General features: G+C 41.4%; 1 protein-coding gene across 1 annotated transcript in view; it reads right to left on the bottom strand.

Moving 5' to 3' along the window:
* LOC140843704 (uncharacterized) overlaps nucleotides 1-17,166 on the bottom strand; it is a 235,008-nt gene extending 217,842 nt beyond the window's left edge. Inside the window, exons 1-2 of the mRNA XM_073214157.1 lie at nucleotides 17,151-17,166; nucleotides 15,603-16,213 (exon numbers count right to left, since the gene is read on the bottom strand). Of these exons, the coding sequence (XP_073070258.1) occupies nucleotides 15,603-16,213; nucleotides 17,151-17,166 (627 nt within the window). The remainder of the gene's footprint in view (nucleotides 1-15,602; nucleotides 16,214-17,150) is intronic.
* Between the last annotated feature and the right edge of the window lie 448 nt (nucleotides 17,167-17,614).

A 17,614-nucleotide genomic window follows, 5' to 3' on the forward strand; every position in this document is an offset into this window, starting at 1 on the left:
TGTAGAACTACAATTCTCACAATCAGAACTCAGCCAATTTATTGTCCACTGACTGGGTGCCGAATTTCAGTCTATTCTTTCGATGTAACTCACACAAAAGTAAGAAAAAAAAATCTGAATATGAAGCATACAACACAAATTCTATTACAGTGAAAGCAGGAAGACACACAATGAAACCTTTTTCTAACTACAAGGTTGTCCTTCTGATTCATGGAATTCATTTAATCCTGAGGCCCAATTCAATGTGTTCTCCTCTACAAATAAACCTATACAGGTTTCAAACAGGAGCCCAGAGAGGGGGTTTAGAATGCAAATGAGAAAACAAACAGTAACAAGGCCACTCAGAAATTGCTTCCTTTGGGTAAGAAACATAAAAGAAGCATTTTTCTAATTTAAACATCTTTTAAAGGGTGATAAACTGCTTTATCAAAAAATCAAACTGTAACTCCAAGCAAAAAAAAGAAACTAATTTTCAAGGGCTTGGACCTGTAATTCAGCACCCACTTCTTTTCATTAATGGCACTAACTCATCATCATGAAAAACTTCTCTAGACTATGCCTTCCTGTGGTGCTTGTGATTCATGTGACTGGGAGAGTAACAGTTACTCATCATTCAATCTTGAGTCACTGCTCAGCAAAAAAAGACCAAGGTCTGACTTCACCTCTGTATTACATTTAACAGATCATATGAGAAGTTACAAACATTCAAAAGTCCTGCTGTTTAGGTTAACCTGATGAAACAGAATGTTTCAATATTAATTGGAAAGTCAGTAAAATCACTCACCAATAAAAAAATTGGCATGGTTATTACCTTAAAAATCTTGCTGCAATAGGGAGATTTTTAAAATTGCAAAGAAAACATAATTACCAATGAATAAGACTATATAGATATGCAATGCAGTGTCCATCTTTCCATCTTATAACAAGATTTTATTTTTTTTAATTAACAGAAAGACAAGTGATATATATATAAAATACATCTTGGTATATAAGCATTCTCATATTGTTGGAATATTTTTGTTTTTGAAATACTTTGTACGCACTCACTCATACATAATTTTTACCATTTGAAGCACTTAATCAGTCTTCCATCTTTTTCTGAAATTTTTAAATTATATTTAAGTGTTTACTGTCAGTTGTATCATAATATCTAAGTACGGTATATGAAGGATTTCTTTAATGAATATTCAAATACACTTATGGTTATCCACATCTCACAGATAATTATTCAGTCTTAGAAGGCAAGCGTTCTAAGGGCAAACTTTACAAACATTTTGGTGCCCCGGGCTTCAGCACACGTTGCTTGGGACCAGCTGAGCCATGGCAGAAGCTCTTTCAGTCTCACACATGCCCTGTGTTTCTGCAGATGGCCTCGTGTGATGGGACACAGTAACACTAACTGTGGGGTAGGGTTTCAATAACCTCACCCAAGTTTGGCCAATCCCAGTCAAGACCCCACATGCTGTTGGCTTGCCACACCACCACATCATTTTTAATTTCTGTTTTATTTTCTAATATTCCTTAGTCAAGTAGATATATTAGACAATCTCAGATTTCAAAAAATATTTAAAATTCAGCTTCTGGCTTTTGACCTTTGTCATGAAGTTAAAATAATACCTACTACAATAGACTTTTAAGGACATGACCAGTTCCTACATTGCCAACTTCTTGTTGTATACCTATTAGCTATTCTTAAAACCAAATGCACAGTAAATGGAAATCAGTTACTATGTACTTTTTATAATAGTTGAGTTCTTTAGCAATAATAGACTAATTCTCACAGTTCTAAGACAGATGCCATTATCATTCCCAGCTTGCAGATGAAGAAACTGAGATTTGGAGAAATTAAATCATTTGTCCACATACACACAGTATATAAGAAGTGTTATCACATTGTGCACACTCAGCTCTTAAACTGATACACAGTATTGCTTCTGCTTTGAACAATTTTATATATCAAGATATTACAATCCTGATATCTGCTGGCAAAGGAAACTGTATATATGGCATCCCTGTTTAACATTCTTTAATGATCACTGCTACCTCTAGAACAGAGTACAAGCTTCTTAATCTAGAATTTATGCCCTTTCTGGGCTGCTTACTCTTCCAGCTTCATCATTTTGCACTTCTCCCAAACATACATTTTTGCTCTGGGGACTGATTGTTCCCAAACTTTTCCTGTTCCCTTATGTCTTTCTACACTTGCAGAGTCAGATCCTGCACCATCCTACTCCTTTGTCCATCTGGCAGGTTCCCACTCATCTTTTATGACTCAGTTCAAGCATCTCTTCTCTGGGCATCCTTCCCCAATGCCTGGCCACCAGGCAGCATGGCTGCGCCCGCCTCTGCTTCCCCTGCACCACTATACATCTAGTCCCACCAAGAAGTTTCATGTTAAAACTACTTGTTGGTCTCCCACCAGCAGTGATCTTTTTAAGAGTAGCTCCTTTGACATCCTTGTCTTTTCAGCAATAGACACGCTTCAAATAGAAATAAAGGAACAAATGTGTGAATGGCATTTGTGGATGTGAACAACAATCATCCCCTATGTGCAAGCTCTGGAATTCTAGGACTTTGTGGCTGGCAAAAGCAAACAACTACAAAGATGTGATTTACAGAGAGTAATTCCTGCATTTTGAAATGAGTTTTTAAAAAAGCTCAACATGGAAATATCATGGTACAGAAACTATCTGTCAGCACAGGTCCAAAGTGGAAAGAACATGACACTTGTGAGATACTACAAAGAGCTCAACACAGGTGGAATGTGAGGTGAGGATGACTAGATGCACGAGAAGACAGGACCAAGTCCTAGGGGACCATATGCCATGGAGCAGACTGAATTTCACTTGAGCACTTTACTACCCATTTCCCAGTTAACATAGCCACCCTTCTATCTCTGCATGTCCAAAACTACCCTTCATGTCTCCACCAAGCAATCTGAATTTTCCCCATTCAGAAGAGTTCTCCTCCTTCCTTTATCTGTTCCTCTCCACAGATCCTTGCACAAGCCTTACCTTACCTGCTGGACATAAACTTATTAAGGGTAAAGATTTTCCCCTCAATAACCTCTAGCACATAGCCCAGAGCCCAATACACTGTGATGTGAGTAAGGCACTCTCTAGGTTCTTAATCTATTTTAAATATATATTAGCTAAAATTTGGTAGCATCAATAAGTGTTAAAACAAATTAATGATTATGTATCATAGAAATTACAGGACTTTGTGGATTTCAAGTGCGAAAATTTCTCTCCAGAGTTCCCAATATTCTGTTTTTCACTTGAGCACCTGATCTAGACAAAATGATTTAAAACTGCATAAATAGCCATTTCATGATTGACTACAAAACAAGAGGTCTCAAAACAGTCATTAGACAGAGAGTAAGTTGTAAATATTTGAATCACAATCACTTTTATCAAAAGCTAAGGAAAGATTTCAGATGTATCACACTGAAGATGTTGGTCAAGCAAAGTACTATGTTATGGGTAGGGGAATGCGGGTGTTGGGGCAAAGAAGAGATATGTCTTAGGAAAAAAGCTTAGATTCACACATTTGATCATAAACTATAGCTCAAAACCTACCAGTTTTCTAGAAAATGTGGAAAAACAATACAAACACACACACACACGCCAGGCAGAGTAAGACACCCTCTCAGCATATGGATCTCAAAAGAATCAATAGGACAACTAATGTTCCTGAAATTTCAGCAACAGATCAAGGACTGTGCAAGATAGATGCTCAGGTTAGCATCTGCAGTTGAATCAGAGCTAATATCACCATTCTGAACTATTTCTCTGAAAATACAACCTTCAAACATAAATCAATTACAACTATTTCATAATAATGATGTTTTATGATATATTATTGATAATATTTAATGTACAATTGTTAATATAACTAATATATATTGGTATGTCATATTAAATATAATTGTATTATACATTTTAATAACATTAACCATAATGTTAAATATATTAGATAATATAATTTAATGTTAACATTGAAATTAATATGTATTATTTAAAACAATGGAAATACACTACACTAGTACAGCATCACAAGAAAACAAACACTATATTTTTAGTGTAAACTGCTGCCCTGTATTCTAAAGTATGCTTCAGACCTTGGGGGGTATTTTCAGGAAATTTTCCGTATACAGACTTTGCCCTGGATTCTTCCATGAGGAGGAAGACACGGATACCCCTTCCTCACTTAAAATTTCTAAGAAATCAAATGGCTGACAACAAGGTGCGTGGGTGAGCCCGAGGGCACCCAGCCTCTCTGGTGGGACAGTCACTCCAGTTGCCACCTCCCTTGGAGATGTGGTGCAGGAGGATTTCTGGTGGCCGCAGGGAAGAGGCAGTATTGCTGCCACATTCACACAATCCCCCACAATCTACTTCCTCCCCTCCAGCCCCAAGCGCATAGAAGGAAACAGGGACAGGAGGCGGCTGCTCAGGAATAAGTACGATCAGCAGAGACCAGCGTGCCCATGCACCCTGCTTTACAGTTTGAGTCCCTTCAAAGATGTACTTTAATCTGACTTACAGAGAACCAAGGCCCGTGGTCAGCCAAGCTGGCCAGAGCCATCACTGACCAGTGTATGACTCATAAAGGCCATGGAAATGAACACAACGAATCAGCAAAGGCTTAGGTATTAGAACAGTAACTATTAAAAGGCTTTCTTCTAAGGAGCTCTTCCTCCATGATTAAAAATTCAAACACCATAAGGTCCTCCATTTAAAACATCAAGATTCCTGATTCCTTCTACAGGTCCACAGTGTCTAAGTGCAGTCCATAATCTAAAAGCTCTGAAAAATCAAAAGTTTCTTTTATAACCCAATCTACAGTAAAATTAGGGTATAGTCTTTATCTCACTGTATTAGTTTTCTGTCACTGCCCTAATAAATTACCACAAATGCAGTGGCTTTAAACCACACAAATGTATTGCCCTGCAGTTGGGAAGCTGAGAAGTCCAGCAGGGGTCTCACTGGGCTAAGCTGAGCCAGCAGGACTGCAGTCCTTTCTGGAGGCACCAGGCGGGAACCCATCTCCCGGCCTCTTCCAGAGCCCAGAGGCCACCAGCATTTCTTCAGCCACAGTCTCCCCCAGCCCCCACCAGTTTCAAAGACAGTAGGGGAGCAAACTCTCACCCTGCTCCCACCACCACGCCTCCTCCTCCAGCCACGGCTGGAGAAGGATCTCTGCTTTTTAGGACCCGTGTGACTGGATCATGCCCACCCCAATAATCCAGAATCATGTCCCCATCTCAAAGACCTTCAACTTTAATCACAAATGCAAAGTCCCCCATGAAAGATGACATATTCACAGGTTCTGGGGATTGAGATGTAGACATTTTGGGACAGGGCATTATTCTGTCTACTACTCCCACTTATTCTGAATATTCATACATTTTCTTAGAGAAATAGTCGTTTGATTCAGATGTTGCCACAGGCCACACTGGAATTGTTATAATGTAGATATATATATGCACACTATATATCATATATGTACACACACGTGCATGTGTGTGTGTGTATGTACTTTGTTGTCTTTCTAAAATATGAAGAAGTCCCAATTACGAAATGCTTATCTCTGGAGTGCCAACAAGGGATTGGGACCCGCACCATGGCGGAGCACCCCCCTCACCAGGGTCACTCTGCCCACTCCCTTCAAAGGAGGGACTGCTCTTCTGATAGTCCAGATCCAAGCACAATGACTGGACTTTAATTATCGGTGGACAGGGTGACTATGCTTTAAAGAGCATAAAACCAGGGTCAACTCCCTCTCTCTTTTGACATCCTAGTTTATACAGGTGTTAAGTTGAAATCAGGAGGGCTCTTGGGGCATGACAGTTTCTTACTTTTTTTGACTTCCGCTTCCTAAAATGTGGCTACACCAAAGCATGTCAAGACTTTTACATATATGTGTACCTGGACTTGAGCCTAAAGTATATGCTCCAAACCACCGTTTTCCAAAGAGCCCTGCATTGAGGCACCAGGCGGGAACCCATCTCCTGGCCTCTTCCAGCTCCCAGAGGCCGCACGCATTTCTTCAGCCACAGTCTCCCCCAGCCCCTGCCAGTTTCAAAGACAGTAGGGGAGCAAACTCTCACCCTGCTCCCACCCACTGACACCATGTCGAGCTATTAATAAAGTAGTATTGGGATCACCATTTGGCTGCTATTGCCTGCATCTTCCCTGGGGTCCCTGCACAGAGACAGGTAAGTGGCAGGAAAGATTCAGGTATTTCTGGGACCCTAGCATATTACTATCAAAACCTCACCTCACTTCTTTAACTGTATGAGTAGCAAGCATTAACTACAGGAAGTTTATTTAAAAGTTCATGAGATGCATTTCCATTCTGGCAAGGGAAGAAAAATGTATTTCCAAAGTATGATATAGACATTTGCCCTGTAGGAAAGACACTGAAGAGGTATTATTTATTATTGGATGGCAAGGAAAGGAGAAAGCTATAGGTAATGGCATAATTTCTAATGCAACTTCCTGTGACATTATTGAGAGTTTATCTGCTGAAGGCAGAAAAAGCCTTTGTGGTTATTGAGGCCATACATAGGAGACCTTCAAAAGAGTATTAGCATTCATTAACAGTGCAGAATTCAGGATAACTCTCAATTATGGTAACATAATTTAACCCGATCTTGTGTTGAGCTCAGCCTAGCTATAATAAATTGTGAAGTCTAGCTATAAATATGTGGCTAAATACTCTGAAAAATGAGAAATTCTAAAAATTAAACACATTCCAACTTCCTCCAGGGCAAAGACCATGTCTTATTTCTGTACCTCTGTTATCCTCATCACCATATAGAGGGCAATTAACAAACACCTTTAAATTTACCTTTTGTTTAAACATCATGTTTACTTTGGGGTAAATTAATGCAATGCCAAATGTGCAAAGCACATAAAACAAGCACACAAGATGGGACATGCCATCCAGCAAGTAAATAACAACATACTTACCCAAAGAAATCAAAGAAAATGCTCCCAGACTCTATTCACATTGGCCACATATCCTTTTCATTGGCAACTAGGAATGGTTTTATTTCCAAAGAACAGGAAAATTGGATCTGGTTGTTTATCCTTGGTTATAAAGGTAATTCTTACTGCACACTGTGATCACACACACAAATATCCAGAACTAGGGACTTCATTAGCTTTCTCCTGAGGCTTGGGATGCAGCATATTTGTGATGTCCTAAAAACTAATTTCTAAATAATTGCTTACTGATTTTCTGAGAATTTCCAGGTGATGCTTGTTCTAATAGTGAATGCATATGCCAACAACCAAAAAAATATATATATCGATTTCAGTTCCCAAAGCGCATGATATTGGTGTAGGTCAGTGAACACCATCACTGTTTTATACCAGATTACCTGAATCTGAAAACATTCTCAGGGGCAAGAATCCTATCAGTTATCCTACAAGTCAAATAGCAAAAGTACTAAAACTTTATACTCCAAGAAGGCTGGTGGCTCATTCATGAAAAGGACTTAATATTCACGCCAATCTAAAGTCTCAAAAACCTTACTCCTTAGTATTTTCCAAAGTTCCTAGCACCTACTTTTATATAGTAAAGACTCAGTCACCTTTCAGATTCTTATGGGATGGTAATTTATTGTAGACAAAATTAAACCCATGAAGAAAAAAGTGAGGTTACTGGATTTTTTTTTTTAGTCCTCTGACCCACACAATTTTGGAAGTGCCAAAACTTTATGCTTATACAGAATCTACTCTACCTACAATATCCAATTTTTAGATTTCGTTAAACTTGTAATATAACAATGAGAAAAACAGATTGGTAGTAAATCCAGGCCATGTTTCGGAACATAAACACCAATACAAACAAACGGCTGAAGTGCAAATGAGACAGGGACCATGGGTGTAGTCAGAGTAGGGTGAGGGCCTCCGGAAAAAGCAAGGCAGGATATCTGCAGTCAGAGCAATGTAACTACATGCAAGGAAACCCCCCTACTAAAACTCCGCATTCAACATTCAGCTCTAGTTATTCTTCAGTGAGATCAGTTAATATTCCCCAGATAAAGAAGAGTAGCCCATGTTTTTATTATGCTAATCATTTATAATCATGTGTAAGATTCACCTTAGCGTGCTAAAAGGCCCAGATTTATGTGCAGTCTTTCCTCCTTCAGATCTGATGAGGTGATTTTGCAAACTGGGCAACTAATTTAGCAAGTAAGCCCAGGTATAAACAACACAGTAAAAGGCAAGAAGGATTCCACCTGAAAGGTAAGATCGCATTTTAATACCCAGGAAGTTAAGATGTTGGAAATTCTAAACTTACTCTTTAACCAACAATACCTCAGCCCACCTTGGGGGATGAGCAGGAGGCCTTGTTTCATATGCCCCCAGACCAAGATGATGGTATCTCAGGGAGAAATCAACAGAGAAGGAAGTTACTTGTGTTAAGTGAATTCAAAATATTCTGAGACCACTTAATAAGTCCACACCCCTAAGCTTTTTTTCATGTTGTCGAAAAATCCTCATCTGCCTATAAAACCCCTAGACAACACACCACCCAGGACTCTCTTGTCCCCTCCTGGAATGTGCCAGGACCTCTGTCCTTTCACTTTATCTCTAAATAAAAGCCTGTACCTTGCTCTCCTACCTTGAGTGTTTGTGGAGCTCATTCTTCGGTTTCGTGAACAAGAACCCCGGCATCACAAATACATGAAGAATGGCTGCTTTATGCAATATTATCAGGGCCTCATTTGGGGCATATGATATTTGGGGCGCATTATTCGATCTAGGTCAGTAAGAAACAGAAGAAAAGCTTCTTGACAATGAGAACCCAAACCATACAGTCCTTCGGGGCATGTTTGGTGGCGGGAGGTAGACGGGACTCTTTGGGGATAACCTGAAAGTAAGCTGTGATACTGTCTCAAAGTTTACCCAAGTATTAACCAAATCACGTCCCAGGCCTCAACCCCCAGCCCCTGCTCAATTTCAAAATTCCAAAACAGTTGAATTTTTAACAAATACATGGTCAAAAAGAAGGGCTGGAATTAAGCTCCCGGCTAGCAACCAAAAAGAAGAAACATCACATCTTCTGCCCTCCTTCAATTATGGATAATGTCCATGAAAGATCCATCCTGAGGAGCTAAAAGTATAGAAGAAAAGGCTAGAATGCCAGTGATTCAGTGTGGTAAGTGCAGACTTACCGCTCTGTTATTCAATGGTACTTATACCTATGTATAAAATACTAAAAACTAGAATTTCTAATAACAACCCTGAGGTAGTTTAAGGTTTTTTTTGATTGCTGGTGCCTAACAAATCACTCCACGATTTGGCATTTTGAGACAATAAACACTCAGTACATCTGGCAGTTCCCATGGGCTGTGAATTCAGAAGCAGCTTATGAAGATGGCGATGGTTCTGGCTTGAGGTGCCTTGGGAGGATGCAGTCGGTGTATTACCCTGGCCTGAAATCATCTGAAGACTTTACCAGGACCAACAGACCCTCTTCCAAGGCAGCTCCCTCATTTGGCTGTAAGCTGGTGCTGGCTGTTAACAAAAAGATCTCACCTCCGTGCCACATGAAACCTCTAGGGGCTGCTTCGGTGTCCTCACAACATGGCAGCGGGCTCCTCCCAGAGTGAGTATTCCAAGAGAACAGGGCGAAAGTGGCTCTGTCCTCTTCGGCTTAGCCTCAGAAGTCATAAACCATCACAGCAACCGAACCCTGATGACCACACAGAACAACCCTGTCAGTGTGGGAAGGAGCGTCACAAGGCAGGATTGGCGACAGGCGAGGGTCACTGGTGAGTCTCTGGAAGCTGGCTACCATGACCTTGAAATAGGCATCCAGGTGAAAGAAAGATAATGCTCAATATAGTTTTAGAACTGTTTATTAGAGCCCAGTTTCTTGAAAAATTCTTTTTAAACATGATAATATGTATATATTGTTGACTTGTCATTAAATGCTCAGTGTTAATGATTGTCATTTTAATGTCGATATTATTGATAGCAGTATCAATATTATTTTAAAAACAGATATTCTAGATCCTTGAAACCAGAGTGAATTAGAATTTCCAAGGTCAGAGATTCACAGAGTCAGGAAGGATCTTAAGAGGTCGCCTAATTTGTTGAAACTGAATAATAGGGTCCTTGGGAGTCCGTTATATCACCCTTTCTACTTTTGTGTTTACTCAAATCTTATTTGAACACATGCCAGGAACATATAATAAAAAAATTTAAAGGAGGAATACAAATCTCATACATTCATTTTTGCAGACAAGAACATCCCATCAATATGTAAAGAAATTAACTGATTCAATGCAGCTCTTAAAATTGGAACTCACAGAGGAAAAAAAGCAAGGATGAAACATCCTATTTCTAAACAAATAACACCTTCTCATCAATGAGACTTTAAGTGACATTACACACACACAAAAAAAAAATTATTCAGCAACCTTCTTTAGCAAATTCTGTAGCTTTAGGATTAGATTAGGCGAACAGTGGACAGTTGTAGCTGATAAATAAACAGCACTATAATATGAAGCTCAAAGTTTCATGTTTGTCAGCTTCTTTTTCTTTAAACTTAACATTTTACTACTGTAGCTAATCCTGATTTCAAGTTTCAATTGTTGGATAAAAAAATCCATGGATAATCTTGCCAATACATATAAAAGTGGTTGAGATGAGCTTTTCTAAAACTAAAAAGAATGGATTCCCTCTCTAAAAAAACGTGTTCTTATCATCCAGGCACCCAGTCATTACTTTCAGCTCCTGAGACTATATGGAAAAGCTGTGGTGGGGTAGAAGAGGGTGGGAAAGTAGAGAGGGCACAGCTCCTATATGGACAAGTATTACAGTTCACATTAGACTTGGAAGAAAAAACAGCTCTTAACAGAAAAATAACTGTGGCCTGCTGATACATTTCAACACCAGCAGCAGAAACAGCTATAGTATTAGTGAATATGGAATGAATATTTGCTACATGCCAGGAACACTCCTAAATATTATATTAATATATTCTCTCACTTAATCTTCACAAAATTCTTTCTCAACAGCTAGTTTACAGATGGGGTAAGAGACCCAGATTTTAAAAATTACCAAAGTTAACCTGGCAGAGGTTGGGATTCAAACTCAAGAAGTCTACCCAGGAGCTAAGTCCCTCAGTCCTGTGGTCCTGCACAATCCTGACTTAAAGCCAATCAGTACAGTCAGGCAGCCATATGTTTGGTCCCTTCTTAATAAGGTAGCATAAGGTGTTCAATAACATAAATGCTTCTTTAGGTTGGAAAAGAACTCCTAACAGTATGACTTTGTGGTCTTATTTGTACTTGCAACATTAGCACGTAAAAGGAAGCATTTCTTCCTCAATGCTACACCTACAAACCTATAAAAGGTACTAAGTGAGACTGAGGACTTAGGTGATGTTCCCCAGTAAAGAAAATTGAAAGCGAGATATGAGGACCACAGTTATACATATAAATGGACTACATATAAATATATACAAAAATGAGAGAAATATAAAAGTTTGTTTCAAATCTTCCTGACTATACTTAAACCACCTCTTGTCAATACACCAACTTTCCTCTCTATTCCCAAGAAATGTTTGGCCCTATGTCATGGGCAGTGTTTCCAGACCTTGAAATCTCTAGGTCCCCATTATCTGAAGTATTTACCCAAACTAGTAGTTGTCCCAACTGTTATGGCACTTATGACAATGTTACATAGATTAACAAAAAGTAATACTGTACAAACATTGTATAATCTAATGCCTGACCAAGCAGTTTTAAATCTTTACGGAGACCAGACTTACTTTCTCTGAACATGGCAAAATCATTTTATGATAAGAGAACAGTAAACACATAATTTTAAAGAGCTGGAATTGTTTTATTTATTTATTTTTAAACAAGACCAGTGAGTTCCATAACCAATTTGAATGATGCTTAAATTCATAATCTATGGTACTGCAATGCTTCTTCTTAGACTTCATCTGGGACAGAGAATGGTGATGACCTACAGAAACGTCACCACCAGAGGCTTATATCAAATATTACTGTTGACAGTCAGACTTGGGAGGAAAAATGAAGTTCAGCAGAAAGATACCTCTGGGGGTTTTTTCCACCCTGAAGTCCACTTAACCTTACAGAAAATTAGTTTTCCTTACAAGATGGGGGAGGGAGAGGAGGGGATCTTCAATAATTTTAAAGGAAAAAAGAGGGGGAAATGTATTCTTCACTTGCATTCATGTAAGTAAAAAGATGACACCACTGGGATCAGGCAGTTTTGCATATTATGTTATGTGACTAGTCATCTACTACCTATATCCAGAGAATACAGAGAGTAAGAAATAGATTGCTTTCTCCTGAATGGAAGGCAATATTCAGCATCATCACCTATCCATCAATGGTACAAGATCTGCTTTCTCTATTCAGAAGTCTCATCTGTTGCTTCTGAACATGTGTATATGCGTTTTCTTACCACCACTGCTTTATCATACAGGCGCCTGTGTATATATAGGATTATGTCATATGTACATATACATTTGATAATTCAAAGACAGGAAAAAGATTATTATGCCCATTTTTCTTCTGGAGAAAGCAAAGCTGAGGGACATCTGTGAAAGAGGAGGCCACCACACAAATAACTGTGTGATGCAGTGAACAGCAGGAACATAACCTTAGTCTCTTGCTGCTCCTTCCATACACAGCTCTCTGGCCGCCAACATTTCTGAAGCCGACACAGCCTCCCATGTTAGATTTGGTGATATTCGCACCCTAATTATCCCAGCTGTACACAAAGTCAGATGCACATGCACACTTCTCTATAAATTATTTTCTATTTTAAAAAGTAACATTGAACACGTGTTTTCTAAGAATTTCATAACACTTATCAAGTAAATGAGGAACCAAGGGGAATTGCCAAACTAAGCCTGGTAATCACTGTTTTGACTAAAGTCAAAAGTTAACATAAGTCTATACAAAGAAGCCTGCATGCTTATCATATCAAGTCCCTGAATGACCACAAAGTAGGGCTCTGCATCCACACATCAGCTTGCACCCAGGACAACCGTTTCCCGTTGCCATGGGTTACAAGGATGAGTCACTTGCAGCCCTCCAGACAACTTTTAGATGTCTTATCTTGTACCATTTTCAGAATTAACAAAATATACTCTTGGTAATTAGCAGTGCTCAGCAATAGACTCTATTAAAATATCAGATCAAAAACATTTGTTAATTCCTCTGCATGAAAATGAGGACCTGAGGTAAGTAAATTTGAGGGATTTTTCCTATTTTAAAACAGGTAACTCATCATTACCAACCTCTTATTAAATGATCCCTATGTAAATGCAATCGCAAAGGGGTGAGGAGGAGACAGTTTCAGGATCAATGTACTATAAATAAGAGTAATTTATGGCTTGTCACTAACACATCTTTTAAACTCAAATCATACAAAGCTAATTAGAAAAGACTTCATGTTAAATCCTTCATGTACACACACACACACACACACACACACACACACACAAAGGAGAGGCACACCAAAATACTAAATGTCCAGGAGCACATGACATTTCTCAAATCAAGAAGAAAAATGAACATTTTTATTGCATCTACAATTAATTGTGCATTCAAGTTCCATGCAGCCTGCCAGGAGCAGCTTGCAAATGTGTGAAGAAAAACCTACTCATCCGAAATTAGAAATTGGGTAAAAACAATAATGTAGGACCAATACTACTATCACTGATCACTAGAAGGAAGAAGAAAATGTTGGAAGAAAAAAAACATTCTTTTGGGATTTCACTGGCAAGAAAGTTTTAAGTCTTTTGTAAACAGTCATCTAAACTGCATAAATGTAATTGCCAGTATAAAAAGTATTAGGGGTAGAACTAAAAAGATGAAAACACATTTAAAACCTACAGTTTCTTAATCTGCTAAAAAAACAAAGATAACAGTGTGAAGTGATATGGCAATAATAATCTTTTCTTGGTGTGGGTATATTTTCTGTGATATCAGTAGTTTCTCTTCTTCCTGATCTATTCTCTGCTCGAAAATCCTTTATTCTATGTTAATAGTTAAATTTAAAAACAAATGTGCAAAGGAAAAGAAGCCAGGAGTGCTCAGTAAAACTGAGCTCTTTTTCTATATAAACTCTGTACACCACTGAAATAGAGTGGAGGAAATCATTGAATAGTATTGTTTTCACCCACAAAATACTGTGACCTCAGGAAAACTGGAGAACATGACAACTAGATCTTTGAAAAACAAAAAATCCCTGTAAGTCCTATTTCTGGTTAAAGAGAAGTTGTCTTCTATTTTTTTCCCTTTGATGTCACACGATACAGACATCTTCTATGTCAAAGAAAAACAAAACCACACTGAGGAAACACCTCAGCATGAAGACAGAATGGGTCGCAGAAGGGGTCCTAGAATGGTTCCACTTACAATTAAGTTTTAACATAGACCCACCTAGTTACACACGTGCTAAGAACCCCCTTTTATTTTACTTTCACATCTTCAGTACTAAGTCTGAATCTAGTTATGTATGTCACACAGGAGTTGCTACGGCTTATTTAGTTAGCCTTTGGGGAGTTCTGTCGGTGCCCCCCCGCACCCCAAACTCCCTTGATTCTCTTAAGCACCTTCAACCAGAGGTTGGCGCTTCAGCCAGCTCTGACGTCAGGAAGCAAGCTTCTGACCGTTAATTATGATCCACTCATTCCAGTGAATGGGAAGTGCAAAACTAAATGAGGTTTAAATATGAGATAATTAAGATAATAGAAGTTGCATGTTCCTCATAAATCGGGGTGAGGGTTAATGGCTCTCAAGTTCCCTAAAAGGAAATATCAAATAGAGGACAGAACACATGGATAGTTTAAGAAGTTTCTCTTGAATAAGACTGGGTTTTTTAAAGCATAGATTTCTTTATACCCACGGATTATATGGATTTAAAACATATGCAGCCCTTACAATACATATCATACTTGAGCACGGAAGCGAGCTGCGGAACTCTGACATACAGACGCCCAGCCTAGAATGCATTTCTGCAGAATCAATAGGCTCAGGAAACAAATACGCTGATGGATGAGGACGCGTCTGAAAATGACCAGGTCGACGTGGCCACGCTGCAGGTTTCACAGCTCTTCCCATGCCGGGCGAACGAAAGGGTCGCAAACGGTCCCCCTTTCTTTAATGTTATGAGGGAACGGGAACGAGGAGACGAGGGGAGGAAAACGAGGCAAGGGAGGGAAGAGAATGGAGCTGGCGATGAGGAAAGGAAGAAAGCAGCGCGCACGGGAAAGGAGGAGAGAAGCCCAGGCGGCGCGGCGGAGGAAGAGAAGCGAGGATGTGCGGGCGCTCGCCGGCCCCCGGCCCGCGCCCCCCGAGCCCTCCCCGGACGCGCCCAGCGCGAGCCGGGAAACCCACAGGCGGGCGCGGGAAGCCGCGCGGCCCGGGGGGAGGCGGTCGGGGCTGGGCGCGCAGCGGGGCGACCCCGCGGCGGGCACCTGGCGGGAGCGCCGCCGCGAGCAGCCGGCGGCGCGGGGCGCGCGACCTCCCACAAAAGGAAGTTTGGAGGCAGCGCCGCGGCTCGCGGGCGAGGCGGAGGTCGCGGCGTTACCTGGCGAGGTGGAGCCGGCGCGCGCGGATCCTCGGGCTCGCCAGGGCGCCCCCGGGGCAGGTTCCTATGGAAATCGTCTGGAGCAGGAGGGAAGAAACAGACCGGAGCCCCGGCACATCCTCGTCCGCCCGTTGGAGACCGCCGGGGCCGCGGGCGCGGGCGCGGGACCGGGCGCGGCGCCTCCCCGGCCCGCCGGGCTCTTCCTTCCCCCCTCGGCCGGGCCGCGCCTCCCCGCGCCGCCGAGCAGCCCGCGGGCCGACGAGCCCTCCGCGGCGCGCAGCCGGGAGCGGGAGCGGGGGCGCGGGCGGGCTCGCAGCCGCCGGCCGGCCGAGGCGCCGAGGGGCGCTGTTTCCCCGGCGCGCAGCTGCGATTTAAAGAGACAGCGCGTCGCGGGGCCTGGGCGGCCGCGAGGACCCGGGAACGCCGCCGTCTCCGCCCCAGCGCCGGGCACCGAGCAGGCCCCGGGAGAAAAGTTTCTCCTGCGGGACCGCAGCAGGGGCGCGTGAACACCGGCCTCCGCCTCCGTCCAGTGTAGGACACAGGCTGCAAGGAAGGAGTAAGAGGGGTTTTTTTCCCTCCCTTGGAGACTAAAGGGGAAAGTGATTTGTATGCTCAACAAGTCACACACCTATTTTCAGCTGCGCTCGTTTCTGTCCTTGTGCACCGACTTTTTCACTGAAAGCCGGAGACAAATGTGGGTTCGCTCCCCGTTCTATGTCAGACCTCTAAGCAGAGACACATGGACTTGGAGGAAGGTGGTAGTAGGAAGATATAGCTGTCAGATATCTTGGAAATCTTTTCTCTTTCTCTTCCCAGCCAACCAGCATCACCTTTTCCCTTCCCTGCCAGCCCTCTCGTCCGGCAGCATCTGACAGGTCACCTTCCCCACGGGCACCTTTTCTCTGCAGCTATGAATACAAGCCTGCCTCTATTACTGAGAATTAGCAAGAATCTAACAGAAAGCAGCATCTAGTCTGGCCCTTTTCTATCCCTGGCTTAAAACCAGCTTTCAGTGGGCAGCTCTCTCACTGCTATTGCAAATAAGGCTTACATTTGTGCTATTCCCAACATACAGCCCGACCAGATGTGTTTATAAATTTACATGGTTTAATGCCATCACGTATCGGTGTGGATTATCAGAGACATCATGACCCATGTATTTTGTTTTTCTATCACTTTTCACTGCTTTATATACTAAACAGCTTTTTTTGTGGTTCCAGTTCAGTCCAAATTTTTTCCTGGGGGTGTAGGGAATAAGGGGAGCCTTCCTGTGGTCTTTTCTAGATCAGCCAAGCTGATTCCACAGTCATTCTTGCATAGAGTGGGTACTAGATAAATGTGGATGACACTCTATTGAGTAGGTAGAAATATATTCGCAAAAGGAATGAATCTACACTTAGATTATCAACACCTTGTAGGCATAAATTATTCCTCTTAGACCTTATATATTTTATGAGCCCTGCACAAAGCATGGACGCTACATTCTAACTCAAGTGTTAGATATCTTATCTCTACTTACTGACTTACCCTACCCCCCAGCACTCACACCTGCTCCATGGGCCATCTTCCTCGTCCTTTGTCTTGCTTTCAGAGACTTCAAAACAAAAATAATACTCTAGGCAAAATCCTTTCCTCAGTCCCCCATTTCTTTCAGGAAAATAACCAGATTTCTTATTGTGGTAGACAACTGTTTCCCAAACTTCAACATGCACCAGAATCACCTGGAGGGCTTATTGGACCAATGATTTCTGGGTCCCATGCTCAGGTTCCCTTTCGGAGAGTCTAGGTTGGAATATGAGAGTGTGTCTTCTTCGCAAGAGTGCCATGATGCTGCTGCGATGGTCTGAGACCCACACTTTCAGAACCACTGTGTCTTGCCAATGGTTTCAGCCCCACGCAAGTTCACTATGGATTCAGTGTGACCAAAGAAATGACAGTAGAATGTTCTTGGCGTGAAAGGGTTTATACCCAACTTTATTTCCACGGTGGCAGGTCAGTCACTAGAATCCCAT

The sequence above is a fragment of the Manis javanica genome, chromosome 10, assembly GCF_040802235.1.
Source record: "Manis javanica isolate MJ-LG chromosome 10, MJ_LKY, whole genome shotgun sequence".
NCBI lineage: Eukaryota > Metazoa > Chordata > Mammalia > Pholidota > Manidae > Manis > Manis javanica.